Source organism: Myxocyprinus asiaticus, chromosome 23 (genome assembly GCF_019703515.2).
Source record: "Myxocyprinus asiaticus isolate MX2 ecotype Aquarium Trade chromosome 23, UBuf_Myxa_2, whole genome shotgun sequence".
NCBI classification, from domain to species: Eukaryota; Metazoa; Chordata; class Actinopteri; order Cypriniformes; family Catostomidae; genus Myxocyprinus; species Myxocyprinus asiaticus.
Window position 1 is genome coordinate 2,175,573 of NC_059366.1, and position 21,119 is coordinate 2,196,691.

At 42.4% G+C, this 21,119-nt stretch overlaps 1 protein-coding gene across 4 annotated transcripts in view; it reads left to right on the forward strand.

The window, feature by feature from the left end:
- tp53bp2a (tumor protein p53 binding protein, 2a) overlaps nt 1-21,119 on the forward strand; it is a 120,445-nt gene that overhangs the window by 12,462 nt on the left and 86,864 nt on the right. For all 4 annotated transcript variants that reach the window (XM_051650873.1, XM_051650874.1, XM_051650875.1 and 1 more), the window contains exon 2: nt 15,937-16,084. In XM_051650873.1, coding sequence (XP_051506833.1) covers nt 15,937-16,084 — 148 coding nt within the window. The remainder of the gene's footprint in view (nt 1-15,936; nt 16,085-21,119) is intronic.

Genomic DNA, 21,119 nt, shown 5'->3' on the forward strand with positions numbered 1-21,119 from the left:
TCGGGGGAGAAGGGCCTTAGTCAGGGAAGTGACCAAGAACCCGATGGTCACTCTGACAGAGCTCCAACATTTCTCTGTGGAGAGAGGAGAACCTTCCAGAAGAACAACCATCTCTGCAGCACTCCACCAATCAGGCCTGTATGGTAGAGTGGCCAGACGGAAGCCACTCCTCAGTAAGGCACATGACAGCCCACCTGGAGTTTGCCAAAAGGCACCTGAAGGACTCTCAGACCATGAGAAACAAAGATTGAACTCTTTGGCCTGAATGGCAAGCGTCATGTCTGGAGGAAACCAGGCACCGCTCATCACCTGGCCAATACCATCCCAACAGTTAAGCATGGTGGTGGCAGCATCATGCTGTGGGGATGTTTTTCAGGGGCAGGAACTGGGAGACTAGTCAGGATCGAGGGAAAGATGAATGCAGCAATGTACAGAGACATCCTTGATGAAAACCTGCTCCAGAGCGCTCTGGACCTCGGACTGGGGCGAAGGTTCATCTTCCAACAGGACAACAACCCTAAGCACACAGCCAAGATAACAAAGGAGTGGCTCCAGGACAACTCTGTGAATGTCCTTGAGTGGCCCAACCAGAGCCCAGACTTGAACCCGATTGAACATCTCTGGAGAGATCTGAAAATGGCTGCGCACCGACGCTCCCCATCCAACCTGATGGAGCTTGAGAGCTCCTGCAAAGAAGAATGGGAGAAACTGCCCAAAAATAGGTGTGCCAAGCTTGTAGCATCATACTCAAAAAGACTTGAGGCTGTAATTGGTGCCAAAGGTGCTTCAACAAAGTATTGAGCAAAGGCTGTGAATACTGATGTACATGTGATTCATTTTTTTATTTTTAATAAATTTGCAAAGATTTCAAACAAACTTCTTTTACGTTGTCATTATGGGGTATTGTTTGTAGAATTTTGAGGAAAATAATTTAATCCATTTTGGAATAAGGCTGTAACATAACAAAATGTGGAAAAAGTGAAGCGCTGTGAATAATTTACGGTTGCACAGAAGATAATAATAGAAAATAAAAAATAGTTATACACATACGTACATACACACACAGACATACACATACATAGCGCAATCTAATACAAATCTGTTATGTACAGTGCAAATATTATTTTTTTTTCTCTTCAGAGGAATGAAATGGCAGAAGAGGTTGGATAAATATAAAAAAGACTAAACTGTGTATTGCACATAGTTATTGCTCAATGGGGAAGTTTAACTGTTGATGAGATGGATAGCCTGAGGGAAAAAACTGTTCCTGTGCCTGACGGTTCTGGTGCTTAGAGCTCTGAAGCGTCGGCCAGAAAGCAACAGTTCAAAAAGGTAATGGGCAGGGTGAGTGGGGTCCAGAGTGATTTTTCCAGCCTTTTTCCTCAATCTGGAAGTGTATAGTTCTTGAAGCGGGGGGCAGGGGGCAACCAATAATCCTCTCAGCAGTCTGAACTGTCCTTTGTAGTCTTCTGATGTCTGATTTCATAGCTGAACCACACCAGACAGTTATTGAAGTGCGGAGGACAGACTCAGTGACTGCTAAGTAGAACTGTATCAGCAGCGCCTGTGGCAGGTTGAACTTCCTCAGCTGGTGAAGGAAGTACAACCTCTGCTGGGCCTTTTTCACAATGGAGTCAATGAGTGTCTCCCACTTCAGGTCCTGTGAGATGGTAGTGCCCAGGAACCTGAATGACTCCACTGCTGCCACAGTGCTGTTTAGAATGCTGAGGGGGGTCAGTGTTGGGGTGTCCCTCCTAAAGTTCACAATCATCTCCACCGTTTTGAGTGTGTTCAGCTCAAGGTTGTTTTGATTGCACCAGACAGCCAGCTGTTCAACCTCCCTTCTGTATGCAGACTCATCGTCATCTCGGATGAAGCCGATGACAGTGGTGTCGTCTGCAAACTTCAGGAGCTTGACAGAGGGGTTCTTGACGATGCAGTCATTGGTGTAGAGCGAGAAGAGTAGTGGGGAGAGCACACATCCCTGGGGGGCACCAGTGCTGATTGTACAGGTGCTGGAAGTGAGTTTCCCCTGTCTCACAAGTTGCTGCCTGTCCATCAGAAAGCTGGTAATCCACTGACAGAGAGACATGGGTACAGAGAGTTGGTGTAATTTAGTCCAGAGAATAGCTGGGATGATGGTGTTGAAAGCCAAACTGAAGTCCACAAAAAGGATTCTTGCATATGTTCCTGGTCTGTCCAGATGTTGCAGGATGTGATGCAATCCCATGTTGACTGCATCATCCACAGACCTGTTTGCTCGATAAGCAAATTGAAGGGGATCAAGAAAGGGTCTTGTGATGTTCTTCAGGTGGGCCAACACCAGTCTTTCAAATTATTTCATGACTACAAACGTCAGGGCGACAGGTCTGTAGTCATTAAGTCCTGTGATTTTTGGTTTCTTTGGGACAGGAATAATGATTGAGCATGGGATTTCACACTGCTCCAGTGATCTATTGAAGATCTGTGTGAAGATGGGGACCAGCTGGTTAGCACAGGATCGAAGACACGCTGGTGAGATGCCATCTGGGCCTGAAGCCTTCCTCGTCTTTTGTTTCCGAAAGCTGCTGCTCACATCATCTTCACAGATTTTAAGTGCAGTTTGAATAGCAGGAGGGGGGTTGCAGGAGGTGTTGGTGTTTGTGTGAAGTGAAGGTCAGAGTGGGTGTGGGGTGTGAGATTGGGCCTTTCAAATCTGCAGTAGAACACAATCAGGTTGTCAGCCAGTTGTTGGTCCACCACAGGGATAGGAGTCCTGTAATTTGTGAGTTGTTTCATGCCACTCCACACTGACACAGGGTCATTAGCTGAAAACTTGAAAACAGCTTCACAGAGTATCTTTCTTTTAGCCACTCTGATATCCTTGTTTAGTGTGTTCCTGGCCTGATTGTACAAGATTTTATTCCCACCCCTGTAAGCATCCTCTTTGGCCTGACGAAGCTGCCTGAGCTCTGCTGTAAACCACGGTTTGTAGTTGTTGAACTTTAAATAAGTCCTAGTAGGAATGCACATATCCTCACAGAAACTGAAATATGATGTAACAGTATCTGTGAGCTTGTCCAGGTCTGTGGCTGCAGCCTCAAAAACACTTCAATCCGTGCAATCGTAGCAGGCTTGTAGTTCCCGCTCTGCTTCATTGGTCCATCTTTTTATAGTCCTTACTACTGGCTTGGTTGATTTTAATTTCTGCCTGTAGGTTGGAAGAAGATGAACCAGACAGTGATCAGAGAGTCCCAAAGATGCTCTAGGGACAGAGCGATATGCATCCTTTATTGTTGTGTAGCAATGATCCAGTATGTTCCTGTCTCTGGTGGAGCATGTAATGTGCTGTTTGTATTTGGGCAGTTCATGTGTGAGATTTGCTTTGTTAAAATCCCCAAGAATAATAAGAAGAAGAGCGCTTCCAAATTAGGACAGCGCATCCTCTTTAACGTTGTTCAACTTTCACTGATGTAAAAGCGTGTTCCACCGCCACTCGTTTTCCCTGTTTACTTTGCAATGCGATCCACTCTGAACAGCTGAAAGCCCGGCAGATGTAACGCGTTGTCTGGAATGGCTTCTCTCAGCCAGGTTTCTGTGAAGCACAAGGCAGCAGAGGTTGAAAAGTCATTGTTTGTACGGGTGAGGAGATGTAGTTCGTCCGTTTTATTAGGAAGAGAGCGGAGATTCGCAAGATGAATGCTCGGCAGGGCTGTTCGAAAGCCACACCGACGGAGTTTGACCAGCGCACCAGCTCGTCTCCCTCGCCTGTGTCTCCCGAACAACAAAGCCGTGCCTCCAACTAAAATGTCCAGCAAAATGTCTGAATATTCAAAAACCGGGTAAAGACTGTCTGGTATAAGCTGTCGAATGTTCAGCAGTTCGTCTCTGGTAAAACTGACTGGAAAAAGATTACTAAACACAGGACAAACAAACAAAAACAACAAAACAATAGGAGCGCCCCACTGAGGCTGCCATCCGCGGCACCATCATGATGATACAAAAAAAAGTAAGACATTATTTAGTACTGCATGTTACATATCGATATACATACAATATACACAGTATACTGATTATTGCACTTCATTACATTAAATTAGATTACTGTTATTAATTATCAATGCTATTGTGCTATAAACAACCAGAATTATGTTTTATACGTTGTCTCTTTTAAGTAAACTTGCCATCCTAAATAACTGAAATTTCAAGCAAGTTCAAGCACTTTCTTCAAAATCCTAGCACTTTTTAACAACTGAAAAGGTGTTGTAATGTTAAATAAAGAAAAACCTTTAGCTTGCCTACCTGTTGCGAAGACGTTCCCCTATGGAGATACAATCCCGGAAGTTTATGTTTTGCCTCAGGATGATTGGACTGATAAGTTCCTTCAGCATGTGGAACTGAACAGGAAAAAGCCGACCGAAATATTTAAAATCGGAGGTTTTAGTTAACTCCAGCTCTCACAGGTTCGGGAAAGCCCCTTGAACCTGTCTCTGGAGTATCCACGATTTCACCCATTTAGTGGGGTTTCTCTGTATTTTTCGCATCTGCTTCTTCCTTTTTTTTGTTTATGCTTTGTATCCCAGCAGTCACTAGCTATTCCGGTTTCCCGTTTTGAGTAACGAATACAGACTATTGCCACCTGCAGGTACGGAAAGTTATTTCCTCACACAGGTGCAGAACGGACGTGCTAGTTGCCCGTCGGGTGTTGTCTTTGCGGTGTGTTCAAGATAAATTTTTTGACCCAGATGCAGGCGACGTGAGCTGACCCCACAGTGTGCTTTATTTGGCGCTAGTTCTTTGACGTCGTTTTGGTGTGTCATGGCCTTAAGACCAAGATTTTACACATCCTGTGAAGTGTCAGTGTTGCTCTACACTTGGGGGGGCTGGCACACTTTTGCTTCACTATGATCAAGGACTGAGTCCATCAAAAGATTAAAGTCTCCTCACAATATTGGTGCTAGCATCTTGCAACATCCCTTCAAGATCTATAAAAAAGCCCCGATCATCAGCGTTAGGTGCATAAATATTAGCCAAAAGCAACTTTTGCCCCTGAATTTCTGCTAAAACAATATTGACACTTCCTAATTTATCTTTAATCTGTTTGAGACATTTTAATTGTAGATGCTTATTTAGCAATGTAGTGACTCCCCTGCTCTTACTTGAGTCAACACTAAAGAAAACATGTCCACCCCATATCTTCCCAAATTTTTCAGCTTCCTGCGGGGAAAGATGCGTTTCATGAAGAAACACTATATTATATTTCTTACGTTTAAGAAATGAAATAACCTTCCTTCTTTTTATGGGATGTCCCAACCCATTCACATTCCATGTGGACAGAGACAATCCACTCATATTAACTTTTGACATATTAGAAAAAATAGATTGTCAAAAATAAAATTATAAAGACCACATTTCAACATTAGTGCCCCAGTCAAACCCCGAACTTCCCCAGAATCAAACACACAGAAAAAGAAAATGTGCGCATTAACCGCCAACTGGCATCCATCCCTCCAAACTCAGACAGTTCATGTACGCCTATGAGAACCTCCACGACAACTTTGCTGTCGGATTGCTCAAGTCCGGTGATTCTATACAAATTTTGTGACAGAATTACATAGCAAAAATAATCTATAAAACAATCTCCAGCCAATATGCAGAATGAACACAAAGAGCGTGTAGCTTCATCCATATGACTGTCCTAAAGGTGTATTATTCTACAAAATAAACTCCAGCCGCTAGGCAGAACCAGCACAAAAAGAGTGCGCAGATTCTTCAGACAGTCAAACGATGACTTACTACAATGACTTTGCCAGAAATACTCCACAAAATAAACTCCAGCTGATAGGCCGAATAAGCACAAAGAGTGTGTAGATTCATTAACAAAACCGTCCCGAAAGTGTGTCGCTCTACATAATAAACTCCAGCTGCTAGGCGGAACCAGCACAAAAAGAGCACGAATCTTCAAACAGTCAAGCGGATGTTCAGTGAGCCGGCCCACCCGACGGCAACGTGAGCACCACAACATGACCCACTCACTCCATTGACTTTAGGAAGGACATCGCTTGCTGTGGGCTGTTTTACAGCCATCCTTAACATCTATTCTCAATTTGGCTGGGAATATCAGTGCAGAAGCAACCTTCCGTTGATGTAAAAGTTTCTTGCATTCCTTGAATCGATCACGTTTCTCTCTTGTCGAGTTCACGAAGTCTGGGAACAAGTAAATGCTGTGGTTCTTCCAAGAAAGCCTTCCTTTACTCCTTGCCTCGTGTAACACAAGATCTTTATTGGATGATCTCAGAAATTTGGCCAGAATTGATCGGGGCCCGTCTCCCTTAGCGGATCGCCGAGCCGGAACCCTGTGAGCTTGCTTGATTTCCAGCGTATGGCCTGCTATGTTGAGCAGACTCAGAAAGAGCCCGTCCAGGAATTCCACCATCTTCTGTCCCTCTGCTCGTTAACCCCCACGATATGGACGTTATTCTGCCGGCTACGGTTTTCCATGTCCTCCAACTTCTCCCAGACATGCTCCAAATCCACCTTGGTCACTAGGGGATTAACAGATTAGCAGATTCCCTCACCTATGACTCCAGATAATCGATCCGTTTCTCGACATCCCCCACTCTTGTGACCACATCAGTAAATTTTGCCTACATGGCAATGATCGATCAACATATTACAGCAAGATCCTCCAAGTCAGCAACAACCTTCGTCAGCATTGCCGACATGCTCGCCGCATTTCCCGGAATTCTCTGACCAAATTGACTCCCTGGTCCGTGGCTTTCTCAGTGGTGTCAGCCTGAGCACGTAAGTGTCTTTTAATGTCTCCAGAACCCGAAGATTTTGAATTCTTTGACATATTATCCTCCTGGAACAGTTATGGAACAGAGTGTATTGAATCTCACTGGTTTATGTAATTAAAAGGGCAGGTGTTAAAAATGAAACAATAGGAGAGTTGCGTGGCGCCAGCGAGGGTTGGACGTGTGAACTGCGAGCTCTGCACACTTTGTTAGTTTTTAATACTTTTTGTGTCATAAACCGGTGAGATTCTATACACCCTGTTCCATAACTGTTCTATTAAGACAGTATGTCAAAGAATTCAAAATCCTTGGGCTCTGAAGACATTAAAAATCACTTACATGCTCAAGCTGATACCCAAGACAGGGCCACAGACTAGGAACTCAGTTTGGATGGTGCGGCGGGAGAGATTCAGCGTCAACTGTCGAGCATGTCGGCAGTGCTGGCGAAGGTCATTGCAGACTTAGAGGATCTTGCTGTAATGCATCGATCGATCACTGCCATGGAGATGAAATTCCCTGAGGTGGTTACAAGAGTGTCGGATGTCAAGAAACGGATTGATTATCTGGAGTCATTGGAGAGGGAATTAGCTGTTAATCTGCTAGCAACCAAGACAGACTTGGAACACATTTGGGAAAAGTTGGAAGATCTTGAGAATCATAATTGACAAAACAATGTCCGTATTGTTGGAATTCCTGAGAACGAAGAAGGCTGAGATATGGTGAAATTCCTTGACGAGCTCTTCCTGAGTCTGCTCGACATAACTGTCTACAAGCTGAAATCGAGCGATCTCACAGAGCTTGGCTTGGAAATACGCTATCAATTCTGGCCAAATTCCTGAGATCATCCTATAAAGATCTTGTGTTACGCGATGCAAGGAATAAAGGAAGGCTTTCTTGAAAGAACCACAGCATTTTCTTGTTCCCAGACTTCGTGAACTCGATAAGAGAGGAACGTGATCGATTCAAGGAATGCAAGAAACTCTTACATCAACTGAAGGTCACTTTTGCACTGATTTTTCCGGCCAAATTGAGAATAGATGCTAAGGATGGCTGTAAAACATTCAAATGCCCACAGCAAGCAATGTCCTTCATAAAGTCAATGGAATAAGTCATTGTCTGATACTGTCTATATAGCCGAGTGGACCTGACTCACTGAACATTCACTTGACTGACCAAGGAACTGAGCACCTTCTTTGTTCCTTTTTGTGTTGGTTCCGCCTAGCGGCTGGAATTTGTTTTGTGGAGTAACACTCCTTTGGTACAGTTGGTGGATGAATCTGCACATTCTTTGTGCTTATGCCTCCTATTGGTTGGAGTTATTACTTTGGAATATTTCTTGCAAAACATTGGAGTGATTAGGGCATTTTTTTTTTTTACACTCATGTAACAGCCGAGTGGGCCTGACTCACTGAACTTGACTGTCCGAGGAAACTGGGTGCTATTTTTTTGTGTGTGTGTGTGTTTGTGTGTGCTGGTTCCGCCTATTGGCTAGACTTTGTTTATAGATTATCTTCCGTTGTGTAATTCTGTCTCACAAAATTTGTACAGAAGCACCAGACTTGAGCAATCCAACGGCAAAGTTGTCACAGGGGATCTCGTGGGTGTACATGGGCTATTTGAGTTTAGAGGGATGGACACCATTTGGGGCTGTCGTGCGCTGGGTTAATGCACACGTTTTTCTTTTTTCTGTTTGTTTGGTTCGGGGTGAAATTCAGGGTTTGTCTGTTGCTCTAATTTTGGAATGTGGTCTTTATAATCTTGTTTTTGACACACAATAATTTTTTTTCAAAAATGCCAAAATGTCAAATGTTAATATGAGTGGATTGTCTCTCTCCACGTGGAATGTGAATGGGTTGGGGCACCCCATAAAAAGAAGGAAGGTTATTTATTTTCTTAAAAATAAGAAATATGATATTGTGTTTCTTCAAGAAACAGGAAGCTGAAAAATTTGGGAAGATATGGGGTGGACATGTTTTCTTTAATGCTTTAATTACATTGATAAGTAAACATCTACAATTCAAATGTCTCAAACAGATTAAAGATAAATTAGGAAGAGTCATTATTGTTTTAGCAGAAATTCAGGGGCAAAGATTGATTTTGTCTAATATTTATGCACCTAACATTGATGGTCAGGGCTTTTTTTATAGATCTTGAATGTTGCAAGCCGCTGGCACCCCTCATGATATAATATTGGGAGGAGACTTTAATCTTTTGATGGGCTCAGTCCTTGATCATAGTTAAGCAAAAGTGTGCAAGCCCACTAGAGCAACATTGATGCTTCACAGGATGTGTAAAAATCTTGGTCTTACAGATATTTGAAGACTTTTGAACCCTTCTGGTAGGGACTCCACATTTCTTTCATCAGTCCATAAGATTTATTCTTAAAGCGGTTCTTCAGGGTCATATCATACAGTATGCCTCATTCATTAAAAAGTCCAAAGCACGAGAACTCGTGGAGTTGGAATGGAATATTAAAAGTGCTGAGGCATGGGGTCACGTGACACCATGCAAGAAGCAGATGTGTGAGCGACGAGTTCTGAGCACTTTGCTAAGTTTTTAATTATTTTTATGTTATAATCTGGTGAAATTTGATATACCCAGTTACACATTTGCTCTTTGAGGCAAAACATGGCAAAGAAGTCAAAATCCTCGGGCTCTGGAGACATTAAAAGACACTTACGTGTTCAGGACGAAAGCCCCGACAGGCCTACAGACTGGGGACTCGATTTGGATGTCACGGCGGGAGAGGAGATCCAGTGTCTGTTGTCCAACATGTCGGTGATGTTGACAAAGGTTCTTGTTGACTTGGAGGATCTCACTGTAATACGTCGATTGATTACGGCGATGGAAATAAAATTCTCTGCGATAATTACAAGAGTGACTGATGTTGAGAGACGAATCGGTTTTCTGGAATCTTCGGAGAGGGAATTAACCGCTAATCCGCTCGCTTTTCCCGAGTCTGCTCGACATAACAGGCCACAAGCTGGAAATTGAGCAAGCTCACAGAGTCCCAGCTCACAGATTTGCTGAGGGAGACAGGCCCGATCAATTCTGGCCAGATTTCTGAGATCATCCGATAAAGATCTTGTGTTGCACCAGGCGAGGAGCAAAGGGAAGCTTTCTTGGAAGAACCATAATATTTTCTTGTTCACGGACTTTGCAAGTTCGACAAGAGAGAAATGCGATCGGTTCAAGGAATGTAAGAAACTCTTACATCAGAAAAAGATCACTTTTGTTCTGATGTTTCCGGCCAAACTGAGAATAGAAACGAAGGACGGTCACAAAGTATTTACATGTCCCAATCAGGCAATGTCTTTTATTGAATCAATGGGTGAGTAAACCATTGGGTGTTTCTCATGTGAGTGGGTCGACTCGCTGTATTTACTCTGGCTTTTGAGGAAGCTGGGCGTCATTTTGGTTTCTTTTTCTTTTTGCATTGGCTCCGCCGAGCGGCTGGAGCTTGTTTTGTGAATATCACTTTTCCTTAAAGAAACTTTTGCATTGACGAAAGATTACTTTTGCATTGAAGTCCCAGCCAGTTTGAGAGTGGAGAGTCATTATATTGATTAATAAACATCTACAGTTCAAATGTCTCAAACAGACTAAAGATAAATTAGGGAGAGTCATTTTAGCTGAAATTCAAGGGCAAAGGTTGATTTGGGCTAATATTTACGCACCTAACGCTGATGATCAGGGCTTTTTTTTAAAGATCTTGAAGGGATGCTGCAAACCGCTGGCACCCCTCATGATATAATATTGGGAGGAGACTTTAATCTTTTGATGGGCTCAGTCCTTGATCATAGTTAAGCAAAAGTGTGCAAGCCCACTAGAGCAACATTGACGCTTCACAGGATGTGTAAAAATCTTGGTCTTACAGATATTTGGAGACTTTTGAACCCATCTGGTAGGGACTATAAATTTTTTTTCATCAGTCCATAAGATTTATTCTAGAATATATATATATTTTTTATATCCAAATCCCTCATTTCATCTGTTGTTGATTGTTCAATTGGAAACATCTTAGTCTCAGAACATGCCCTGGTGAGTTTAGAGATGTTGCCATATATAGAGAAAAAGAAATCATATAGTTGGCGCCTTAATGTGTCCCTTTTGCAAAATCCTGATTTCCAACAAATGTTAAAGACTGAAATCAATGTTTATATGGAGACCAACTGGTCCTCCGTATCCTCTGTGGGCGTGGCTTGGGAGGCACTTAAGGTGGTTCTTAGGGGTCGGATCATACAGTATGCCTCATTCATAAAACAATCCAAAGAACGAGAACTTGTGGAGTTGGAAGGAAAATTAAAAGAGCAGAGGCAGAGCTGAAGCGCTGTATGTCATCTGATGGCCTCAGAGAATTGACCCGATTGAAATATAGATATAATACTATTTTGTCACGGAAAGTGGAGTTTTGGTTATTCAGGGCAAGACAGTCATACTTTGAGTCCGGGGACAAAGCAGGGAAGCTTTTAGCTAGATATATAAAGCAGAGAGAGTGTCTTTCTATCATTCCCTCAGTGAAATCTGCAGATGGTGAAATTTTTACCTCGGCCGTTGATATTAATAATGCCTTTAAAGAGTTCTATCTTGATCTTTATAGTTCCACATCTTCGTCTACCGATGAAGATATTAGAAACTTTGTGGAACCATTAGATCTTCCTAAACTGACAATTGAGCAAAAATATTCTCTTGATTCTGAGATAACCTTGGAGGAGCTTGACGAGGTAATTAAGTCCCTACCTACTGGCAAGGCTCCAGGGACAGATGGTTTTGCCGCAGAATTTTTTAGATCCTATGCTACAGAACTGGCTCCACTTTTGTTAGAAGTTTATACTGAATCATTAAAGAATGGAAAGCTTCCTCCAACCATGACACAAGCCCAGATCAGTTTGATTCTTAAAAAGGACAAAGATCCAAGCGAGTGTAAGAGTTACCATCCAATCTCCCTGATCCAACTAGATGTAAAAATCTTGGCTAATCGATTAAGTAAAGTTATGACATCTCTTATACATATAGATCAGGTGGGGTTTATTCGGGGCCGTAGCTCTTCTGATAACATTAGGCGTCTAATCTATATCATGTGGTCAGTAGCGAATGATCAGTCTCCGGTTGCTGCCATCTCACTTGATGCCGAAAAGGCATTTGATATGGTAGAATGTGATTATCTTTTTAAGATTTTGGAAATGTATGGGTTCAGGAGTACATTTATTGGTTGGATTAAGTTACTTTATAGACACCCTGTAGCAGCGGTACAAACAAATGGATTATTTTACTCTGAATAGGGGCACTGGGCAGGGCTGCCCTCTTTCCCCATTATTGTTCTGTCTTGCCCTGGAACCATTAGCAGCCATGATAAGAAAGGAGGATGATTTTCCAGGGGTGGTTGCGGGAGGTGTGGCGCATAAGCTTCTGCTTTACGCAGATGATATTTTATTATTTGTCTCTGAACCTCTGAATCTGTGCCTTGCCTCCACAGAATTATTTTCCAAGTTCTCAGGATACAAAGTCAGTTGGTCTAAATTCGAAGCTTTGGCTCTGACAGCGTACTGTCCAGTAACGGCTTTCCAGCCGGGCGCCTTCCAGTGGCCTAAACAGAGCATTAAGTATTTGGGGATGTTATTCCCTGCAAATTTGTCTGATTTAGTTAGTGTTAATTTTGACCCTTTAATAAAAAGATTTTCGAGCTATGTGGGCAGGTGGGCTTCATTACATTTATCGATGATTGGGAAGGTTAATGTTATTAAAAAGAATTGTATTCCAAAATTGAACTACCTGCTATAATCTCTCCCTGTAGATGTCCCCCTCTCTTATTTCAAGTAATTTGATAGCATAGCGACGTCCTTCATTTGGAATGGTAAGCAAGGCCGATTGACAAAGGTGGGCTAGGGCTACCTAAATTTTTTTTTATTATTATGCATTCAGTCTCATATATTTGGCATATTGGGTGCTTCCACCTGAGAGAGCCCCTCTCTGGTTTTGTGTTGAACAGGAAATTCTTGCCCCTTTTTCGGCATTGCAAAGCCTTTCTATCAAGCTATCCGGAGAAGTTAAGTTACACCCCGTTGTCTCTCGCATTTGCACTCGGTGTGGACAAAAGTGTCCAGAGTGTTTAATTTAGACATTTATTTAAATGTTGCCTCGAGCATATGGTTGAACCCCATATGCTCGAGAGTGGATCAAGAGTGGGGTTACTACACTCAGTGACCTATATGAGAGTGGTGTGTTGAGATCCTTTGAAAATTTGGTTTAACATTTTGGGATTCCCAGGTCTCAGTTCTATAAGTATTTACAGCTGCGCCACCTGCTCTGTACTGTTTTTGGGAGTAGTTTACACCCCCCAAAGTGGCAGATACTCTGGGAGTGTGTGATTACTGCTTTTGGAAAAGGTCATGAGGCATCAGTGTATTACTCCCTGCTAATTCAGAGTCTGGGGGACGGAACTTTAACTTCTATCAAGAGTGTATGGGAGAAAGATTGAAACTTGGTATTGGAGGAGTGAGTGTGGGCTAAGATTCTAAAAAACATCAAGTCTGCATCTAGAGTTGCAAGGGTGCGCCTTATGCAATTCAAGATTTTACATAGATTCTATTAGACCCCCTCTAGATTGTACAGGCTTGGTCTTAAAGACACACCCACCTGCTGGGGATGTCAATCAGAAGATGGAGACACAAACCATTTCTTTTGGGGGTGTGTTAAGATCCAAGACTTTTGGTTGAAGATTCAGTTTTATGTGTGAGGTATTGGGCACTAAAATTTTATTTTGCCCCAGACTCTGTATTTTAGGTGATGGGGCAGTCATCAATATAGAGAATAAGCACATAAAAAATTGGGTCCTAACTAGTATTATGATCATCAGACAGATAGTTTTAAGGGGACGGAAGTGGCTGGAGCACCCCAATTTCAGGGTGGCAGCTTTAGAAGAGGAGTCATCCAGAAGACTGGGGAATTTAGACTTGTTTGTTGGGAAATGGGTCAAATATCTGGCTTTTGTGGAGGGCTCTCGGGGAGGGACAGTGGAGAGAGAAGTGTAGTGGATAAAACATTTTTGTTTGTGTCTATAATCATGACCACTGGGGTGTTGTTGTGTGTCGGGGTGGGGTTGGGGTTTGGGAGAGGGGTTAAATATTGATTCTGTTTGTATATGTTTTGCTTTTCTTTGTTTAATCGATGAATCAATAGAAAAATTGTAATCACAAAAAAACAATGAAATGATAACAAGCAAACAAGGAGGCAGGGTGTGACGTCAGACCGACAATCATATCACCGACAGGCATATCATCTGAGCGCACATCGCCCAGTCAATGAGGTGATATACACGACCAGGGCTGATGACACAAGCGTGATGCACCCACGTCAATAACAGGCAGACAAGGTGTATGAATGCCTGGGTCCCGACACATACCGGAACCGAACTAGACGGGGAGTCAGGACCCAGTCACCATGCTGAATGAAACAGGGACCGCACGCTCGCACGAAGACAGACATGGGCGGATAATGCCACGGCCCTGTCAGACCAAAACCCAGACTGACAGAGAGACAGGACTGTGACAGTTGGGTTCACAGACTCATCATTGCTTTGTAATTTTGTTTATTTATGTTTATTTAAAATATTGCTTTATCCCTGTGCTTGTTGGATGATCATTCTTCAGAATATTTTTTACTGTTATTCAGATGAATTTGTTATTCGTTTTGAAGTCATTATGTGTTTCAGAATAAGGTATTCAGCTTCGGGCACATCCCTAATACAAATATATATATATATATATATATATATATATATATATATATATATATATATACACTATATTGCCAAAAGTATTCGCTCACCCATCCAAATAATTGAATTCAGGTGTTCCAATCACTTCCATGGCCATAGGTGAATAAAATGAAGCACCTAGGCATGCAGACTGCTTCTACAAACATTTGTGAAAGAATGAGCCGCTCTCAGGAGCTCAGTGAATTCCAGCGTGGTACTGTGATAGGATGCCACCTGTGCAACAAGTCCAGTCGTGAAATTTCCTCGCTACTAAATATTCCACAGTCAACTGTCAGCGGTATTATAACAAAGTGGAAGCGATTGGGAATGACAGCAACTCAGCCATGAAGTCGTAGACCACGTAAAATGACAGAGCGGGGTCAGCGGATGCTGAGGCGCATAGTGCGCAGAGGTAGTCAACTTTCTGCAGAGTCAATCGCTACAGACCTCCAAAGTTCATGTGGCCTTCAGATTAGCTCAAGAACAGTGCGTAGAGAGCTTCATGGAATGGGTTTCCATGGCCGAGCAGCTGCATCCAAGCCATACATCACCAAGTGCAATGCAAAGCATCGGATGCAGTGGTGTAAAGTACGCCGCCACTGGACTCTAGAGCAGTGGAGATGCGTTCTCTGGAGTGACGAATCACGCTTCTCCATCTGGCAATCTGATGGACGAGTCTGGGTTTAGCGGTTGCCAGGAGAACGGTACTTGTCTGACTGCATTGTGCCAACTGTAAAGTTTGGTGGAGGGGGGATTATGGTATGGGGTTGTTTTTCAGGAGCTGGGCTTGGCCCCTTAGTTCCAGTGAAAGGAACTCTGAATGCTTCAGCATACCAAGAGATTTTGGACAATTCCATGCTCCCAGCTTTGTAGGAACAGTTTGGGGATGGCCCCTTCCTGTTCCAACATGACTGCGCACTAGTGCACAAAGCAAGGCACATAAAGATATGGATGAGCGAGTTTGGTGTGGAAGAACTTGACTGGCCTGCACAGAGTCCTGACCTCAACCCGATAGAGCACCTTTGGGATGAATTTGAGCGAAGACTGTGAGCCAGGCCTTCTCGTCCAACATCAGTGTCTGACCTCACAAATGCGCTTCTGGAAGAATGGTCAAAAATTCCCATAAACACACTCCTAAACCTTGTGGAAAGCCTTCCCAGAATAGTTGAAGCTGTTATAGCTGCAAAGGGTGGGCCGATGTCATATTAAACCCTATGGATTAAGAATGGGATGTCACTTAAGTTCATATGCGTCTAAAGGCAGGTGAGCGAATACTTTTGGCAATATAGTGTATATATATAAATATGTATATAATACTTTTAATTAAACATGATGATAATGACGTCTAATAAAGTAGTAATCCTAATCGTTTTAAAATTATAATAACTTTGCTTGTTTTTTTAGATGTTCCTGACTGTGTATCTCAGTAACAATGAGCAGCATTTTACAGAGGTGCCCATTATACCTGAGACGCTGTGTTGTGATGTGGTTGAGCTTTGCAAGGAACCGGGTGAGATCAGCTGCCACCTGGCTGAAGTGTGGAGAGGCTCAGGTGAGAATGTATATTAACACATGTAAACTAAACGCTATGCTGGCTGAAGAATAATATTATTTTATATTATTAAATAATATTAATATTATAGTATTACTAACCCTCACAAATATTAGACTTGTGTCAGATTACATTTTAACAGTTATTTTCAGTTTGATTTCAGACTATTTAAGACAGGGGTCTCAAACTCAAATTACCCAAGGGGGACCACTAGCTAGATGGTGTTCTTCATCGAGGGTCAGCTGAACAGTTCACAACCCCCAATACTAAACAAAACAATAGTGTTCTGGAAACATATTTTATCTTTTTTGTTTTTTTGTTTTTTTAATAACCGTAAAAATAAAAAATTATAATGATTACATATAATTTGTTACAAAAAACTGCTGTGAATGTGTAATTCTTATTACATTTAAGTCTCTCATATCTCAAGTGCACAAGGGATGCTGATTTTGGCAAATTCTTTTAACAGAGTTACCGCCAGTATTAACTGGTTATTAACCGGTTATTAACTGGTTAGCTGATAAGCCGTGCATCAAACAAGTGGCCAAACAGGCATGACAGTATATTTTGTTAACAAGTCTATATTGGCTGAAACAAAACAGGCTCACATGACAGATATAGCAATAGTTATTACATCAACATTTTAATGAAATAACAGTAAATTTCTTTCTCATATTTCATCACAAACAATGCATTTATTTAACATGCGTATAAATATACATCAGCAGCGGGAAGCCGGTTGACGGTAAGCCAGGAAACTGAAACCTGCTCCGAAGGCACTGCCCGCCACGCATCTCCCTCCTGTCTCCCGACCCGTACAACATAAGCAGGAGCTGTAAACATATGCTCTTGGATGTTGAGGCTTGCAGATGTTTTATATGGTACCGCGTTGCACTCGTGTTACTACTAAACTTTAACGTCCTATTTTACAATTTTCATCAGAATATGTCTTCACGGATTTCCTTGTCATTCAGACTGAGAGGAAGGCAGAGGTTTACGTGTTAACAGTGCTCTCGTAAGTACATAATATGCCTTATGTCAGTGGTCCCCAAACTACAGCCCGCGGGCTGAATACGTGGAACCATGCCTGTCACACTTTGAAAGCCACCAAAGCACTCTGCCACTCTTGGTGGCTTTTCATGCCTGTAAGTCTGACTATAGCGTGAACCAATAGCATTCGAATACAGGCTGTTAAGGAGCATATCATTGGTTTCACCTAGTTAATGAATACGCTCAGTCACTAAAGTTCGAGTCAGTCGTTTGAATCTGATTAGACGAGATGAGCCGTCTCATTAAAGAAGGAACTGAATGTACTGGTACACTTGTTAGTGAACGAAATGCATGAATTAGTCATCATTAACGAAAATTTGCTGAATAACTAAACGAGAGGTGGAGGCAAATTGTTTGTTTAATTTGGTGTAACAAGATTCATTGTTGGGTGGAAAGGAGGAAGCTGGGATCGGGTGAACAATCCAAGTAAATCTTTTATTAAAGTGACTTTTCAGTCTAAACACACAAGTTTGGCTTTTCAGCATGACGCACACACTCGGGTCGGACTCCCCTCCTCTGGTTTTCTCTCCCTCTTTATAGCTCTCCCCAGCATTTCTGCAATGAGACACAGCTGTTAATCATCAAGAGTGCGCTCAGGTGTGAACCCTTACCGCTCTCTCTCCGAACAAACCCTCAACCATGCCCCCACCTCCACATACCCCCACCACCCGACTCAGGCCAAGGAGCCATCCGGCCCAGATACCGTACCTCCACCCGTCAAATTGCACACTTCTTGGGGTTTGCCTGCTCGTCACAGCGACCTCCAAACAGTCCTCAGAAGCTGCATGTACCTCTGCCAATTGTTATTGTATATAATGATGTCATCCAGATAGGCAGTGGTGGAAGTAGAGTGTGGTCATAGGACTCGGTCCATAAAGCACTGAAACGTAGCCGGGGCCCCAAACAAACTGATCGGAATTATCATGAATTGGTGTAAGCCAAACGGTGTGGAGAAGGTAGTTTTTTCACGGGACATTGGCGTTAAGGGGATCTGCCAATAACCCTTTGTCAAATCCAGTGTCGAGTAAAAGCGAGGTGTGCCCAACCCATCGAGCAACTTATCAATATAAGGCATTGAGTATGCATCAAATTTAGACACCGCATTGACTTTCCTATAATCCACACAGAACCGTACTGACCCGTCGCTCTTAGGGACTAGAACAACCGGGCTGGACCAATCACTGTGGGATTCTTCTATTACTCCCATATCGAGCATTGCATCTAATTCTTCCCAAACTACCTTTTTTTTTTTTTTTGTGCTTGTGAAGTCGGTAGGGACGACTATGTACCCACTACCCCAGAAGTAGTCACGATGTGGTGCTGTATGAAGTTTGTGCAACCAGGCAGAGGCGTGAACACGTTTGCAAACTCTTTTTGCAACTTGGCAACCTCTATGACTTGAGATGGTGAGAGGTGGTCCCCACAAGTGACCGGGGTGACATGATTGACTTTTAAGTTCACCTCTTGCCCAAGCTCCGCCCTCTCCAGAACCACCATTGCCAACATCACAGGGACTGCCTCCCTTCATAATTTCAGGAGATTGAGATGGTATATTTGATGTGCGTCACCTCTATCTGTTCGTTATACCTCATAATTGAGATCTCCATCTTGTCATGTGACCTCAAAGGGCCCTTGCCACTTGGCGAGTAAATTGGAGCTCGATGTCGGGAGTAATACAATCACTTTGTCTCCCGGTGCAAATTCCCATAGCCGAGTGCCCCTATCATACAGTCGGCTTTGACGTTCTTGAGCTTGGAGCAAATTCCCCAGTGTTTTTCTGCCCACACACTATACAACTTTCAAAGTCATCGGATTGCTTCACACTACACAACTGTCTGTCTATAATGAGGTATCTTGAAGTTGCTGTGGTTTGCACATTACACTAGGGATCGGCGACAGGGTCACACATTACAAAACATTTCATTAGGAAGAATCCCCGACACCTCTTGTCTGGTCTCCAAACTACTAGGGGTGGGGGAAAAAATCGATTCACTTAATTATCGCGATTTATTTTTAATTTTTTTAAATTGTAGATGAGGTGGAGAGAAGTTATCGCTTTTATTCCAGCAGATGGCAAAATGTTTTTGTTGTCACCTATGAGTATTATGTGACATCATATCCTTTTCAAGCAGACACGAGAAAGCAAAAAAATTGGCGGACGGACAGAGATCTGCGGGGATGTGCCATGCAACCTCACATTTTAAATCCAAAGTATGGAAACACTTTGGATTTTACACATTACCAGGAAATGCAGAGCTAGACATTGTCATGCACTGGTATCATATTGTGGTAATATGACCAACATGAGTGCCTATTTTGCTCTACACCATCCAGAGCGAAGAGTAAGCCAAACAACCTGTAGCAGCAGCAAGCCAACGGACTCTGGATGGGACAATGAATAAACTACCCAGCGGTTCAGAGAAAGCAAAACACATCAAGTTTTCAGCAGCTCTATTAATTTTGGCTTAACATTTTTTTTCTTTTTTTTTTTTTTCTTATGGCATTAGCTTGATGAGCAGGAACAGCTTAATGTAGCACTTTATTTTATTTCACATTTTTTTTTAAATTTTTTATTCATGTTATTGTAAATTCAAGTCCAGGGTTTTAAAAGGACAGTTTTGTAGCACTTTCCTTCAAAATGTATTTTATTTACCAAATATACAGTACTGTATGATGCTCCTGAAAAATAACTCAAAGATGTGATGCATTGTTTTAATAAATCTTCATATACAGTCTCTGTATGTGTATGATTAATCTTTTTCCCATGGTCTAGTGTTAAAAAAGCAAACAAGAATCGCAATTAATTGTAATATCGAATCGCAATACTTGTAGAATTGCAATTCTTTAGAATCGCAATACATATCGAATCGGCACCCAAGTATCGTGATAGTATTGAATCGAAAGATAAGCGTATCATCCCAGCCCTACAAACTATGTTTCATAACAAAAAGCATGTGAGAATTGATACAGGAAATGATGTAAGGTCACGAGTGAGACAGGAGTTCTCGCGTGAGACTTGAGTTCTTCCCTCTAAAAATGGTGGTCTTGCGATTCAAGTTGTTTGTGCACTGATTTGCAGCGAAAACCCAAAAAAAGAAAAATAAAAGAATATGGAGGAGAGGATGGTTGGGGAGACGCAGGCAGCAAAGATTGTCTGTTCTGCAGAGAGAGTTGGAGGTAAATAAATAATTTTCCAATGAACGCAAAAGGACATGTTTGTGCTTTTGTTTTTATTTCAAATAATTGAAAAGCTTATGTGTATGCAAATTTATTTTGATAGAAACTATATTATTGTGCTCACCATACAAATACTGGGTTCAGGGAGCTGCTGTGGATGACACATCAAAACACATTTCACACTGCAGGACTTGGAGTCGCATACAGGCTTAGATATTTAACCTGCTAAATATCTCTCGGGCATCTGCAACGCATTGGCGCATCTATCAGATTGTGTCTTTGAAAATTCACACATCGCGATCTTCGCTCATGGGAGCGAGCACCGCTTTGCCTCTGATTTCGGGCTTTTTTCAGTGATCTCCATTAACTGTCGGCGAGTGGAAAATCAGGGTTAAAATCGTGTAGTGTAAACTCAGCATTAGTTGACCCAAAGTGTGGAGTTTTGCTCTAAGATCAAGAACGTACTGAATTTCGGACAAATTTTACTATTTGAAGGTCCCTCCTCCCAAGCTTCCCGCATGATGTCGAGCACGCAGCGTGGCCGGCGCCTGTACAGCAGCTCGAATGGGGAAAATCCTGTGAAGGCTTGGGGAACATCTCGAACTGTGAATAACAGGGTTTTGAGCCACTTATCCCAATTCCTAGCATCCTCGTGCACAAACATACAAATCATATTTTTCAGGGTTTTATTATATCGTTCCACCAACCCATCTGTTTGTGGGTGATAAACACTGGTGCGAATTGATTTAATACCCAATAATTCATACAGTTCGTGTAGTGTACTTGACATAAATGTAGTGCCTTTATC